Consider the following 15842-nt stretch of genomic DNA (forward strand, 5'->3'; position numbering starts at 1 on the left):
CATTACAGTGATGTCATTTTCTGAACTTACTACATTGTTACAATACTTTATCCAACAAGTCATTGTATCCACATTTATGATGATTATTAATCAGAAAGCATTGTGATTCGGGGGTTAGGGTATTTACATGTGCTCACATCGGAACAGCTGTGGACGTAAGTTGCTCAGACGATGAACTATATTGATCTCCGTCACCAACTAAATGATGGCAGGTGTGTCCTGATGTTGAACTGTGTGACTGACAAGCAGTGTTGGGCACGTTACTTTAAGAAAGTAATTAGTTATAGTTATTAGTTACTTCTCCCAAAAAGTAACTGAGTTAGTAACGGAATTACTCCACTATAAAAGTAATTAGTTACCAGGAAAAGTAACTATTGCATTACGTTTATTTATTCCCCCTTTTGAGCTCGGCAGTCATTTTAGCGTACTCGGCTCATATGTATTTAGAAAATGTCTCTCTGCATGGCGGACCGGCACCTGCTCTACCCGATATTTTGCAAAAGAGTGCTCTGAAGGAGTCTGAGTCAACTGTTGATAACAGCAGCAAGTTCTCAACAACATACCTGCTTATCATTACATTCAGTTCAGTTGGCGTCACAAGTTTTTGTGAAGCTCTTAGCGGAGTTCACGTTAGCCACACCTGGCCTGCTGTCATCATCAACAGTGTCAACAACGGAAGTTTTTGGCCAGTGTTAGTTTTGTAGAAGCGTGTGCCACTGAGAGATGCTTCATTAGATCAGAGTTGCTTACAACGGACGTGGACGAAGGAGATTAAAGTCGTGTCTGTACTTCCACTTTGAAAACGTTAACTTCCCCTCCTTACCCGCCATTGCTACAGTTCACCTCTGCTAGTCTGTGTGTGTGCGAGGCTGCTGTGTGTGTGTGTGGCTTGTGTGTAAACTGAACGTTGCTACTGATTGGCTTACGACCTCTCACTCAACATTAGAGAGCGATTCATCATCACTTATGCAGTTGTCTTGCTCCTCCCTCCTCCCTCACCAGAGGAAAATAAAACAGCCTGCTGCTCCGGTAGCTGAGAGCCAAGTCGGATAACAACAGCTTCAATGAGCAGCTTCAGTTTGTAACGTGCCACATTTTATAGTTGGTAACGGTAACGGTGTTGTAACGATGGAAATAGTAATTAGTTAGATTACCCGTTACTGAAAAAAGTAATGCTGTTAGTAACACCGTTTATTCTAACATTGTTATTCCCAACACTGTTGACAAGAGAGAAAAGTTCAAACAAAAGCAGTAACACAAACAAAATAGTTCCGTTCGGAACAATATGAAGAACAAACAAACCTCTATTAAATCCACAAATGAGAGCTACCAGACAACTTTAAACCATCGCCGTCTTACTTTTTCTATATGTGGCGGACCCTGCCACCTGTCTATATTCAAATATTGTTTTGGGACTTTATAGTCCTCTGAGAACAGCTTATTTTATTCACTTGTAGAAAAGAGACATTGCACATTTTAATTGTGCAGCCTCATCATCATTCCATAAAAGTTATAATGCTGATTTTACATTCAAGAGGCTTCCAGGAGGAGAACAGCAACAAGACTGGACGACAGAAAGGATGAAACTAGCTGAGCTCCTCCAGCTTTATTTGTACACATGTCCAGGTGAGTCACAAGGTTAAATGTGTTCACCAGGAACTGACTCAATGAAAACAATACAAACGCTTACTTAGAAAAACCCGCCTACATGTGAGAGCGGTCTTACAAACCATTTTACTTTCCAGATGTAATATTTTGCCAACATAATAATGAAACCATTTATGTACATGTTCAACAGGGAAGAAGACTGACTTGTTATAAATGAGAGACATCTTTTTCAAGTATTTCTGAACGGTGGTTCTGCAAATCAACCCAAAAAGCAATTAATAAAAGTGATTTTCAAAGGGAGTCTGGGGACTTACTGTTGTTGACTGTAATTCATTAAGCTGCTTTGGCAGGTCCGACACCATCTTCTGTGTTCGTCTGATAACCGACTGCTCATAGATTTACTTGATCTAAATGATGGTGTGTGGAGGCATCGATAATGAATAGTTGTGTCTCTTAATTCTTTACAATTTGCATGAATAAAACTGTGGAAAACAGTCCATACTTAAATACACAAAAACACATGTTTAACTGTTGATTTCAACAATAGCTGCAGTAACATGGACAACATTTACTCAACATGAGCTCTGAAGTGTAAGTTGCACAGTTTAAAGTCCTGTGTTCAGACCAGAATATTTGATTACATTTAAGATTTGGCTTCTTTCTAGACAAGCTGTTTGTGTCCATTAAAAGTCAATTCCCTAGACCACAGAGTTTCTTGTTTATTATAAATAGCATCAGGTGTACTCCCTCCTTCATGGATGATTCACTCCCACAGAGCTGAGACGACAGTGTCAAATCATCACTTTATATTGGGTTTGTTTTGTTAATCTCTGCAGAAACGAAAGTGTGAAGACAGTCCGGGGGACAGGTACAACCAGTTTCTGTAAGTCTACACTAAGTTACATTTGTGTCTGTTGGCTGTTAGCTTCATATTTAGTGTACAAACAATCTGTGTGTCAGTATGTCTGAAACATATCATATCTATACAATCTTTCCTAGCATCACCATAAAAACAATTACCTTTTTGTACAAGAGCCAGTTTATTTACACTGGATTATTTCATCATATTTCTCCCCTGACACTCAGCAGACTGCCTTGAGAGTTTCCTCTTGAAGATAACACATGCTACCTGTGCATGCGGCTGTGAATCTCCAGGTGCTGAACAAATGAGCGACAGTGACATTTTCATCTAAATATTTTTCAATTTCATACAGAGAAAGTATCAACTGTGAACTATACCTTGTACCACTTAAATACATCTGCTGGAGAAAAAAAGATGCACTGACACATGAAAGTCTTGATCTGTCTTTTTAATGAAATGAAATAGTATAGTTGCAGGCAAAAGATAATATTGATCATACAGTTTATTATGTGTGATTTATCCTTCCAAAAACAAATTAACAAAAGCAGAAACTGCATGGAAACACTGAGCAGGAAAGAATGACAGTTCTATGCATTATCACTTCTATAAATTTTATGACAAATCCAAGAAAGATGCTAAATGTTGATTAAAAGAACAAATTGAGATTCTTTCTTTCTGGATTAGAGTATGACCAGCTGTTTCAATCCTCTGACTTCAAACAGTGTTCACACACAGTCTGTCTCATTAATATCAAATAAAATGTTGAGCATTTGGGTGACAACAAGGCAATAATTTTTGCATGGCACCTTTAAAACACACAGGCAATTTGAAATATGGTATATAAGGCAAATGAATGCACTGTAACATTATTCAAAAGCATAGTCAGTGCCAGCCTGTTCTCACTCCCAACACATCAAACACAGCAGCCTGGTCAGAGGCCCTACACTTTTTGATTCAATGCTGTAGTCAGCCCGCAATAGCTTCACAACCTAATCAAGTAATTTTAATGCCTAAACCCAACTGAGTAGTGTTCGTGCGTAAACCTAACCAAACAGTTTTGGTGCCTAACTCTAAGAAGTTTATGTTCCTAAACCTAGCCATTTAGTTCTGGTGCCTAAACCTAACCAAGTAGTTTTGATGCAAAAGTCGGACAATGTCAAGAATAGCCAAAAAGTCCAGTTTTGAAACATGCAACCTGATGTTACATTTTACTTACATTATTATCTTGGGGTAGGGGTAGGTAGAGGGTCATAGTTTAGAGCCTAAGGCTGCTTGACAAGCTGCTATATTTGATGAATAGGGTCTAACATTAGGTTGTCAAGACATATAGTTAATACTAGCAGAATCAAATCAAATCAAAAAACAAAGGACCCTTAGCCCCTAACGAGACCTCAGAATAAAGAGAATATAGGAGAGATTCGGGAGAGGAAATTTTCACAGTTAATCTGCTATTGGTATTATGATTGGTAGTAGGAAATGACATTCTGGTAATGGTGAAAAACAGATATGTGTGTAAGAGGCAGACACCCGATTGAGGAATTTGAAATAGGAAAAGGGGAGACAGACGTCATCGGAGGAGAAGTGGTACTGACTGGGGCAGATGTGGTACTGACAGGGGCAGATGTAGTAAACGGAGAAGATGTGGTACTGACAGTGGCAGATGTGATAGTGAAACGAGCAGATGTTGTACTGACAGGGGCAGATGTGATAGTTGAAGCAGTAGTTATGTCGATGAAAGTGATGGTGGCAGTTTGAGGGATAGCAGAAATTGTAGCAATGACTGGAGAAGGTTTGATGGAAGTTTGTCCCTTGGAAATTACATCAGTTTGAGTTGACGCCGTTGGTGTTGACGTAACAGTCACAGTCGAGTTGGCATGGTTTGATGTTGTTTTGAGTATTGCAGGATTAGCCGATGATTGTTGGGTAGTAGTCGCTGGAAGAATAGTAATGTTAGTGGTGGTTTTGCTAAGGCTTCTGGGTACAACAGGCATATTGTCTGGCAGAACTGTGAAGGTGCTAGCAGCGATGGCAACATTAATTGCAGGAATAGAAACCTTGGGTGGATTTGCAGGACTTATATAGGAACTTCCTGATCCCTAGGAAACGTAATGAGATGACAGATGAAACGAACTGTTAAAACAAAGAAGTATACTATCATACGTATATATCTTGCAATATTTTGTCTCTTTCTCTTATCTCTAAGAAATATGACAGAAACAACTATTAATACTATAGTAATACTACTACTTCTACTAAAAATAAATAACCATAATATTCCTTTATTATTGTCCAGCTCAATTTCCTTTCCCTTATTGATCTTCTTTGTGGTTGTGATGGTTATAGAAGTAGTTGTTGGAGCGGCAGAGGTAGTTGAATCGAGTGGTGGACAATTGCATGTTCGGTTGTTCCTTTTCTTAGAATTAACTTCTGGGTAAAACTGAGTGACAGTGGTGTGGAGAGGACACTGTGTCCCAGGAAAAGCTTCAAATATTGAGCCTGTGGTTGTCAGTTCATTGTGGAGTTCTTCCAGGGTCTTTGTTGGCAGATATCCATCGCCATCTGGAATGTTCTGGCCCCAGTGGGCACTTGCTAGCCATCTCTGCTCAGTGCGACTGTAGCAGCAGAAAGCTGACCAGAGCATGGAGGGAATATTAACCCTATTGTTGAGTTTGTTGTTGCCTGGCTGTGCTCCAATTACTACAAAGCCTTCCACCTGACCATTGTTGTTGATGCAGTAGTCATCCATAACACATTTGATGCACTGCTCCATTCTATTCCAGCTTCCCTGGTTGAATTGTTCTCCTTGTGGAACAGCATTGGTCAGGGTAAATGTAGATTTTTTATCACTTTGAGTATGTGCATAAGAGCTTGGAAGTAAATGCCCTCTACTGAGCTGTTGGCCATTATTTCTGTAATCACATTCCCCAGCCTGGTTCTCGTAGCGCTTGTATTTGTGTGATTGCCTCATGTTCTCGTCCTCATTGGGGTCCTCAAGCTGTAATAATGTGAAAGCCAAGTTAATGATGCAGACAACTCAGTTATAAAGTAGGTTAAAAAACAAAACAAGCCTACCTGTGGTTCTATCTTCCAGTTTTTTTGCTTTTTTTTGGGTCTCCCGCCCTGGCTTCCTTTGTATTTGGAAGCAGAAAACACTGGATTCCTGTTGGTGGTGTCATAGAGCGTCATAAAACTTCTAGATTCATTGAAAGTCTGGCAAATGGGTTTGTATCTGTTCTGGTCCAGGATAATCTCCCCCTCCAAGATTCCCGGAACACGTGGTGGAGTTTCTTCAAGAAGAAACCCTGTACAGTCCGACATCGACCTCACCACTTCAGCTTTTGTGGGAATGATGGATAGAAGGAGGAGGGCAGCAAAGGGCAGGAGGCACCACATCTTCAGTAATGCCATCATCAAACACTATTATTAGATCAGAGGAGAGAACAAGAAGAATTAGCAAATATTACAGTGGAATGTACAATATGTAACTTAATTCAGCTCTCTATCAAAACAAAAGATTTGTTGAGAGTTTTGTTGTGAGGGCGGAGTGGGGAGCTTCTACTTCATTCACAAATGAGGTCATGTTTAAAGATTTATTCACCTTAAAGCTAAACACTCGCCAAAATGCATCCTAGGCTTTTTTTGTGAATGTATATGAGTCAAACCTTTGTGTAAAAGCATAATTACGACTAAAGAGGCTCTTTTAAGATTGATTGTATTTTCGTTTTTGGGTCAAAATAATTTTCAATGGGAAGTGCAAGGGGCACTTTTACGATAGCATCAATATCTCTATTTTTAAAACACTAAGAAGACTCGACACAACATGAAACTTGCTCGTAGTATCACCAGGGTCTCTACACATGAACACGTGCATTGAGAACAATGGGCCTCAACAATGGGTGGCATTTCTCCATCCAAGGCCCGCAAAACAATGGCATATATATTGCACCTGCAGCTTTCATCAATGTAAGAACACAGCTGCGAACAATTCTGAGGCTTATGAACGAGTTGGTGAATCTGACGTAGGGTTTTCTTAAGGAACCTCTTAAGAACAACTTAAGAAAGAATCTAAGAAGATTCTTAAGAAGATATTGGTGAATGAGGTCCAATGTTCTCAATGCTTGTGTTCATGTGTAGAGACCCTGGTGACACTACAAGCAAAGTTTCATGTTGTGTCGTGCCTTCTTAGTGTTTTAGAAATAGCGATTTTGATGCTATCGTAAAAATGCCCATAGCACTCCCATTGAAAATGAGTTTGACCCGAAAAAGAAAATACGGTAAATCTTAAAAGTGCCTCTTTCGTCGATTTATGCTTTCACACGAAGGTTGGACTCATATACATTCACAAAAAAAGCCTAGGATGCATTTTGGCGAGAGTTTAGCTTTAAGTTTAGTCTTGTTCGCCGGCTTCCTTCCTCACTCTCCTGGAACTGACAACCTTATGAAATGCACCGATGCCTTGAGTTACCTACATTGTTGGAAACATTTGAGATAAAAAAAGCACACAAATCAACAACATATGTAACAAAACTATGGATGTTTTTAGATCTTTTAATGCAGAATTCGTACACATTTGGAGGATGCATCTCCATTTGATTTAATTTGGTTTTTAACAACAGTAATGAGTCCACTGTTCCATGTCAAGTCTAAAAAAAAAGTTACTGGCTGGATTTTAGTTTAAGTTGTTCAGGTCTTCATGTCTAAATATCTCAGTATCAAAGTTGAATTTTATTACTATTTTATTGTAACAAGAATCATAACAATAAATTAAGATTGATGCCTTCAGTTGGTGCTCTGTGGTCTCAATAGATCAACAGTTCTAACCAACATCATGTAACGCAGGAAAATCATTTGAAAGTTACGAAGAAGATTAGGGCCAATGTTTTAGGGGGGACCCTAACTTTACTTTCAGAACTCTTTTTTTTCCAACTAAGTTCTTACTTTCCCCTCAAGATTCTGGCTTTTTCTCAAAATGACTTTTTTCTCAGAATCGTGATATTTGTCCTTTTTTTCTAAGAATTCTTACTTTAAAGCTAATTTTGGAATTAAAGCCTGAATCCAGAGGAAAACAATGTATTGCCTTAATCCTCTTTTGTTCAAAATATAGAAAATAGTTTCAGTCATTCAAGACCAGATTAATGGTATGAAACTAAATAATTGAAAAACTGATTTAAATGTTTTTTATTAACATTTATTTCAGTTTTAAATTACTACTTAAGATTCTAAATATATAATATGGAAATTGACAGTTTAATTTGTGTCCACATTACTGCACACAGTTCCTTCTATGGTGTCACACTTCTGCCCTCTTCTGACACACACACACACACACACACACACACAAACACACACACACTTCTGCTCTCTTTTGACACACACACACACACACACACACACACACACACACACACACACACACACACACTTCTGCCCTCTCTTGACACACACACACACACACACACAATGATTTTCTTAAATGCCAGATTCTTCATTCTGGTTCTTAATATGGTCACTGTGTCACTATAACCACTCAGCAACAACCATTTAAACGAAAACATGGTTCTAAGTTTTCTTGGATGTTCAGGAAAAAATTTAACCCAATCTAGTGGAATAAAGCGATGATGAGGTTTAGATACACACAGGTCACATACACAGAATCACTAAAATGCAGAAATTTAGCTCAGAGGACCAAACTTTAAAATTAAGAACTTAAAAAGTATTTGGAGTGCAGCTTTAAGATTTTACAAGGTGAATTTAAAAAAAGCTGCTGGGAAATAATGCATGTTAAAAAACATAGAGATGCAAAAAGCAAATCAACAGTTGGGTCAGTTTACATGTTCAGCGGCAGCTGTGAAGCCGTGGGCCAGAAGTTTTGCTTTGATGCAAATTCGTATACACTAAAATACATTTTAAGTAATTACAAAAAAAGCTTACCACCCGCAGGTCTCCGGACAATAAGCTGAGCTGGTGTCCTTTTGGTTCCCACAGTGGTAGAAACCAGACAGTCTTCCTCGAATTTCAACTGTGCCTTTGGAGGAAGTCTGATTTTTTTAATGTAGTGCAATGACAGTGGGTGTGCTCTTACCATCAGTGATGTGTTTGTGCTCCATGAACCTTCATTGGTCCGAAACAAAGAAGCCGATGGAGAAACCCAACCCAATGACTTTTTAAAATGGAATTAATGTCAGAATTGTGAGAAATACAAAATAAGTGTTAACTTTTTTTTTTTACTTCCTTAATCAGCAGCACTGAATGTAAAATATAACTGTATAATTAGTTTCAATAGAGACATTTTGAATAAATACTGATCATATAAAGAAGAAATATACAAATACGGGATCTGTGAGGTCTCAGTATGTCAGTGTGCTAGTTGTTCAGCGTGTATAAGTGAAGAGAAGTGGAGATGTATCATGACAGCAGAGCAAGTGGACACAATGTCAACAGATGATCATTTTAGTTTTTTTCTAAGCTGCAATTTAGATCAAATTGTTTCAAATTATGGCTGACAGTAGTGCATAAGAAATGATACGACTCAGAATGACAGAGAAAGATCACACTGTGATTAAAAGGAGCCACACATGATGTCAACAGCGTTCTTTTCTGGACAGCAGCTTTGGCAGAATCCTCTTGTTCCTCTTTCACATGAAGAACCGCTTTTGGTGTTGTGACAAAAATTCTCCGAAAAAATTGATGTAGGTTTCTGTAAACGTTACATGTCAGTTTGTTGTGTCTTTTGCTTTAAGTTCAGTTTTCAATTTTATGTTTATTTTATTTTATGCAACAATGTCCTTTGTGCTCAGTTTTGGTACAAAAACATTCGGTCAGGGTCCGGAAAATATCATGAATTTGGCTTACCTGTTTTGGTCAGGACAAACACAGCTGAGGTCAACATGAAAATATGCAGTGGTGTCATGCTTATGAATGTTTAAATACTGTCCTGAACAGTGGTCACTGGTTTGCCAGCCATGTCACCTCTATCCCATTCAGACTCCAGACATCACAGTCAGGTCAAAAACATAGAAAAATAAAGATGATATGCAACGTTTTGTAGGAAAATGTCAATATGTCTTATATGACGTTTAAATTTGAACTGCCTACTATTTTATTTTGAATAATAGAATATTTACTATAAATAAATCTGTTTACCTATAAGGATGTCTGGAGTGTTTCAGCAGGCCCCAAAAAACTTTACTAAGAGTCTTTACACAGAAATAAGTGAAGGAGACTAATTATTAATACAGCATTGATAAAGTTTATTAAAACAGTTTTTACTTTTTACAGTTAGGATGAATAAGACCTTTTTCTCAAATTTCTGACTTTTCCCGCAAATTTTGACAATTTCCCCCAAATTCTGACTTTTCCTCTTAAAATTCTAACTCTAAGGGGCAACTTTGGAATTAAAGTCAAAACGAAGAACAAAACAGTTCAGACTAATAATGCTTCTCAGAATAGCCATGGAAGTGAAATATTAGGCACAAGCTGCATCAAGTCACATGAACAATACATGTCTGCATTTTAGAGAAATGAAACTATACTCTTCATGGTCAGATCCGATGTTAATTCAGAGAATTTCTTTTTCAGACAAGAAAGTTGCTTCACAGTTTTTTCATCCACTACCTAGAATCTTCCCTCTCTTCTGGAAACTGTCACACTGATCTGTCTGGAAATGTAAAAGCTGTCTGAATTACATTCAGACATTTTCTTAAAGAGAAAGAAGAGCCATGATTTTGTACTGCACACAATTCAAAAATGGAAAATAAGCCATCGTGTTTTGAACATCAGAGCTTCAAACAAACATCTGAGTCCTTTTAGTAATTCCTTCTTCGTCTCTCGATATTCTCTCAACCTTATTGATGAATGCACAAGCAAATAACAAACACAGGAATAAAAACAACTCAAGTTTCAAATAATTTACTGACGCAGTTTAAACTTCATAGAAGAGTTGCCGCAGTAATCAGTTTCAAGGTATATCATGGAATGAAAATTGATGGTTTTGGTACCTTATACATTTGTTGATCTACAGTTTTTAATGTTAATGTTTTTTAGAATATATATTGATCATATTTCCAGTTTATGTCTGCATTTATTCATCTCAGAAAAACCTTCTGTGTTCACAGTACCTTTGAGGCTCTTTGTTGACAATTATAACAATTGTGTAGTACCGTGAAAATTATTATACCTTGAAGATCTCATTACGTTGCAACTCTTTTACAGATCCCTTTTTAAATCACCCTCACCTGTATATAAACATTCTGTAAAACATGTGCAGAAATGTGCAAAGATCTTGTAATAAAGGTTATAAAACAGACAGACGGAATATGTACAGACATGAAAAACAACAACTTGTGTTACAATAAAAAATACAATCACTCCCATAAAAAAGCTCAAATAAAGTGTACAATTTCAGAAACCCACGCAAGTGCACACTACATTTTAGAATTTTTTTAAATTTTAAAACGTTGAAGTTGGTGCTACGTTAGCAAAACTTAACACACCACTGGCTACAATATATGTTAATGTCTCTATCATAACATCAAAGATTAACGTTAAACAAGAGAAGTAACATGGCTACTATAGCTAGCTGACTGCACAATCAACGACAGCGTATCTGTATCAAGAAATCGCTGCTGCAACAACCACTTGATGAAAATGCGGTAACCAAACTTGTAACAAAAAAAAAAAATATGTGAACGTATTGCAGATTAAAGATGTAAGGTTAAACTTAAACATGATAAAGTAACATGGCTAACCTTAGCTCGCTAACTAAACACTCAACCACAGTATAATTCGAGATCCCAGCGCTTCATCATGTGACTAATCTTTCTCAGACTTATGTAACTTGTTACCGCCCGCCCCAGAACATATTTTACATAAAAAACAAATCTATCTCAAAAGTCAGAAAAAAAAAAAAACGTATTGATCTTTAAAGCCCAGAAACCTCAATCCATCAGAGATAACATTTGGTACTTAATTAGCATGATGATTGTAAAGCTTATTGTAACAGGTTAAACAAAGTGTATAAGTTGAAGTGAAGGCACGTTTGCTGATAGACAGCTGAGTTTATTGGGTCAGTTCAACCCAAAAAACATACATACGAAATATTTCAAAATATGTTCTGATCCCCTTCTGAGTTGCTGGTCGGGGAATCTCTCATCACCAAATGGTTTGACAGAGTTGTTAAATAATGCATCTACTTACTTCAAGACCAGTAAATGCAGACATGGAGTTTCAATGCTATAATTGTCACCCAAGCCAGTTAAAGTGTCAGTCTTGTGCATTTCGGGAAGCAACTTTCACAGAATCCTCTTGTTCCTCTTTCACATGACGACCTGCTTTTAGGGTCAAGTGCTCAGAAGTTCAGAATGTAATATTCTATATATCTCCTGCATGTATAAATATTGTTGTTTAACGATCATTATGCAAAATTGGTAATTGTGCCTTCTATGATAATAGTACAACACTGTGTAAAAAATCAAACCTAATTGGTAGAAAAATGTTAGCAAGACTAACGATGTACTTTATGCTTTGTTGAATTACATTACATTTGCAGGAAAAATTCAAATATAAGTGTCAAACATGAGAATAACCACTGCCAGAATTAATTATTAATACTTTAACACACTTTGGAGGTACCAGTATTTCCTTTTTCTACTACTTTATACTTCCACTCAGAACCAACGTTGTGCATTTATAAATCACTTTATTCTATAAAGTTTAAACGAACTTTTTTACAATTAGGACTAATAAGACTGTTGTCTCAGAATTCTGACTTTTACTGACTTTACTGGCACATTTAGTAAAGAGAATAAAGAACACAACAGTTCTGACGGCTGTGTTTTTGTACTGCACACAAGTCACAGTTAGGTGACTTCAAATCAACTCAAGGACTCTGTTTAAGGTTAGGGAAAAATTGCAGTTTTAGCTAAATGCTAATGAAATAAATGTGACATGCCAACCTGAAAAAATATTGATTTTGGACAGTTCCAAAAAAAAACAGTTTCTGGAATACAATTTCATGATAATTCAAGTTGTCATGTTACTCAGTTCTGTGATGCCAGAAATCACTGAGTCCAATTTCCTCCACTGGAAAACCCTTCCTGATATACCGTGAAATTCATTTTAGCGTGAAGATCTCATATCATTCCAACCCTATTACAAAGATCTTGAAGTAAAGGTTGTGCAACAGACATATGTACAGAAATTAACAATTTGTATTACAAAAATCCATGGTCTGTGGCGACAGGGCTGTAATAACTTCATCCAATCTGTTTTAGTGGTCCGAAGATATTGTATGGTCAGACTACCTGTCTATCAACCTGTCCTTACCTGCCCATCCTGCGTTGACTTCACCCATCACTCATGGGCATGACCAGAGTATACGCAAAAAAAGTAAGACCACGCTTGAGAAGGCTACAAACAAAAATAAATTGGAAAGCTCAAGAGGTGAAACAAGATACAAGTGATCGCCGGCACGAGGCATGATTGAAGGAAGCGGCTATTAAATGAATTTAACAAGTGACATAAATTAATATATGAATGAATAATTCAAAGCAAGATTCAAGACAGGATGGATTACTGAATGAGCCTACTGGGCCCAAGAGGTCAAGGGAGCCTGAAACACAAGTCATTGCATGAAGTCACTACCTCAATAAGTCAAAAAGCAAAAGGCCATGAATCTGAACAAATTTAGGTATTGCCCTTCTCCTAAAAATGCACCAGAATACAGGAAATCACATCTAAGTAATTCAGAACTTTCTGGGGAAGGACCCCTAGACCCCCCTTCCCCCATTTGCACCCACTTTTGTACAAATAAGGAAGGGGGGTCCTTATGCATCTGTGCCCAGGAGGACAGTAGTTCACTATAGTGTGACATTTGTGTCAATGATTGTCGAGCACAGGTGACTCCGTGGTGGTGGGAGAGGTTCCCCAGATCAAATTCTCCTTAGGGCCCCCAAAAGACTTGGCCTGGCCCGGAACTGCATGCAACACTGGATTTTGTCCACTCACCATCCGCCCTAATTTCCTCCTCGTGATGACACTGCGATTTACAATTTACGTGTTTATTTTAGTCAAATTAATGTGGTGCAGGCACAAAAATATAGTCACAAAGGCACAAAAATATGTAAAAATCTTTACCATAGGTGATGAACATTGAAATGTTGAGGAGAACAGACAGCAAACACAAGCAGCAGATTCTGGCCAGAGGAACCATACAACCTCAACTCAGCAATTTAATGATGACAACAAATTGCCTCATTTTTTCTAGCTCTGTGCACTCACATCACCATGCAGACAGATTTCCCAGGATCTGTTCCAAATGAGAGACAATTACGCCACTTAGTGGCCATTTTGATTTAAATGAATTTTTATTTCATTCAGGGAATTTTTTGAACTCTGATCTATATATTGTACCTGAGTACACAGTTAAAGACATCTGCTGGGAAAAAAGATGCACTGAGTCTTGATTTGTCTTTTTAATTACATCTTGTTAAATAGAACAGTTGCAGGCAAAAGATAATGTTGATTGTACATATTACAGTTTGTCGTATGCAATTTATCAAAAAAAAAAAAAAGACGAATCAACAAAGGCAAAAAATGCAGGGAAGCATTGTCAGAGCAGGAAAGAATGACAGTTGATTATATTATGTATTATCACTTCTATATAGTTTGTGACAATACTCAACTAATAATCTTATGGATTGTTGATTAAAAGAACAAATTGAGATTCTGTCTTTCTGGGTCAAAGTATGAACAGCTTTTTGAATCCCCTGGCTTAAAACAGTGTTCACACACACTCGCTTTCATTAATATTAAATAAATTACAGCACATTTGGGTGGAGGCAAAGCAATCATTTTTACATGGCACCTGTAAAAATACACAGGCAAATACAAATACATTGTATTGTAACATCACTCAAAATCATAGTCAGTACCAGCCTGTTATCACTCACATCAAACACAGCAGCCTGGTCAGAGGCCCTACACTTATAGATTTGATGCTGTAGTCAGCCTGTTATAGCTTCACAACCTGACCATGTAGTTTTAGTGCCTAACTCTAAGTAGTTCATTTAACTAAAACTAGCCACTTAGTTCTGGTGCCTAAACCTAACCAAGTAGTTTCGGTGCAAACGTCTGACAATGTCAAGAACAGTCAAAAAGTCCAGTTTTGAAACGTGCAACCTGATGTTACATATTACTTACAGTATTATCTTGGGGTAGGTAGAGTGTCATGGTTTAAAGCCTAAGGCTGCTTACCAAGCTGCTGTTTTTGATGAGTAGGTTTTAACAACAGGTTGTCAGGACATAAAGTTAATTAAAGCGGAATCAAATCAAATAAAAATACAAAGGACCCTTAGCCCCTAATAAGATCTCAGAATAAACACAATATAGGACAGATTTGGGAGAGGAACATTTCAGCATTGAAACATTCTAAGAGCTAGTTACATGATTGCTGTATTGAGATGTGATGCCAATTATGAATATTTTAGCGCAAAACACCTTTTAATTATTAATCTGGTATTGGTATAATGATTGGTAGCAGGTAATGACATTCAGGTAATGGTGAAAAATAGATATGTGGGGCGGCGTTTAGCTCAGTTGGTGGAGCGGCCGACCCATGTACAGAGGCTTTGTCCTCGCTGCAGCGGACCCGGGTTCGACTCCCGGCCTGGGTCCCTTTGCTGCGTGTCACTCTCCCTCTCTCTCATCCTGTTTCCTGTCACCAATTCAGCTGAACTATCAATAAAGCCATAAAAGGCCCCAAAAAAATCTTAAAAAATAAAAAATAGATAGATGTGTCTAAGAGGCGGACACACGATCAAGGAATTTGAAATAGGAAAAGAGGAGACAGACGCCATTGGAGAGTTTGAGGTTGGAGAAGGAGCTGAAAGTGATGGTACACCATGAGTGAAGATGATGTGACGAGCGGTTGGAGTTGGAGCTGGAGAAGTTGGGTGAGTAATATTCATGGTTTGAAAGGCAGATGTGCTTGTTTGATTAGGAGGAAAGCTGAAAGGAAAAGCGGTATTTGACTGAGTTATAGCAGTGCCTGAAGGAACAGACAAACTTCTCTGTGACGTTGGAGAAGTTGACGGCTCAGTGGGGATTTTTGCACTATAATTGAAGGAGTTATAACAGACATAAGAGTTGTGATAGGATGCAGCATTGGATGAGGAGGAGTTTCAGTTTTAGAAGAGACAATAACAGGAGGCAGAATGATAGGAAGAACATTTTTTTGCTGAATGTGTTGCTCTCCCCACTCCTGCTGAAGCACTACCTGTTGCACAAAAAAATTTTCCTAACACAGATCCCAGACCTCCAACATAAGAGGATACAGTACCTGACATAAGGAATGGTAGAGCTAGAGATCCAAGGG

At 37.8% G+C, this 15842-nt stretch overlaps 1 protein-coding gene across 1 annotated transcript; it reads right to left on the bottom strand.

Annotated features, from left to right (window-relative positions):
* Positions 1-3927: 3927 nt before the first annotated feature.
* LOC115589359 (endonuclease domain-containing 1 protein-like) lies at positions 3928-5788 on the bottom strand. The gene is made up of 4 exons (XM_030430202.1): positions 5543-5788; positions 4896-5414; positions 4037-4159; positions 3928-3954 (listed from the first exon to the last, which is right to left on the bottom strand). The coding sequence occupies exons 1-4, from the start codon at positions 5786-5788 to the stop codon at positions 3928-3930; spliced, it is 915 nt and encodes a 304-aa protein (XP_030286062.1).
* Between the last annotated feature and the right edge of the window lie 10054 nt (positions 5789-15842).

Source organism: Sparus aurata, chromosome 10 (assembly GCF_900880675.1).
Source record: "Sparus aurata chromosome 10, fSpaAur1.1, whole genome shotgun sequence".
Taxonomy (NCBI): Eukaryota; Metazoa; Chordata; class Actinopteri; order Spariformes; family Sparidae; genus Sparus; species Sparus aurata.

Bases quoted from the DNA above. Each gene is read 5' to 3' on its own strand.
- LOC115589359 (XM_030430202.1), bottom strand. From the start codon at position 5,788: ATGTCGGACTGTACAGGGTTTCTTCTTGAAGAAACTCCACCACGTGTT. The intron at 4,160-4,895 runs GTTAATTCTAAG...TGCCCCTGTCAG, and splicing joins TCACTCAGTTTTACCCAGAA to TACAACATCTGCTCGTTTCA. The intron at 3,955-4,036 runs GTCTGTCTCCCC...CACCATTACCAG, and splicing joins ACCACTTCTCCTCCGATGAC to AATGTCATTTCCTACTACCA.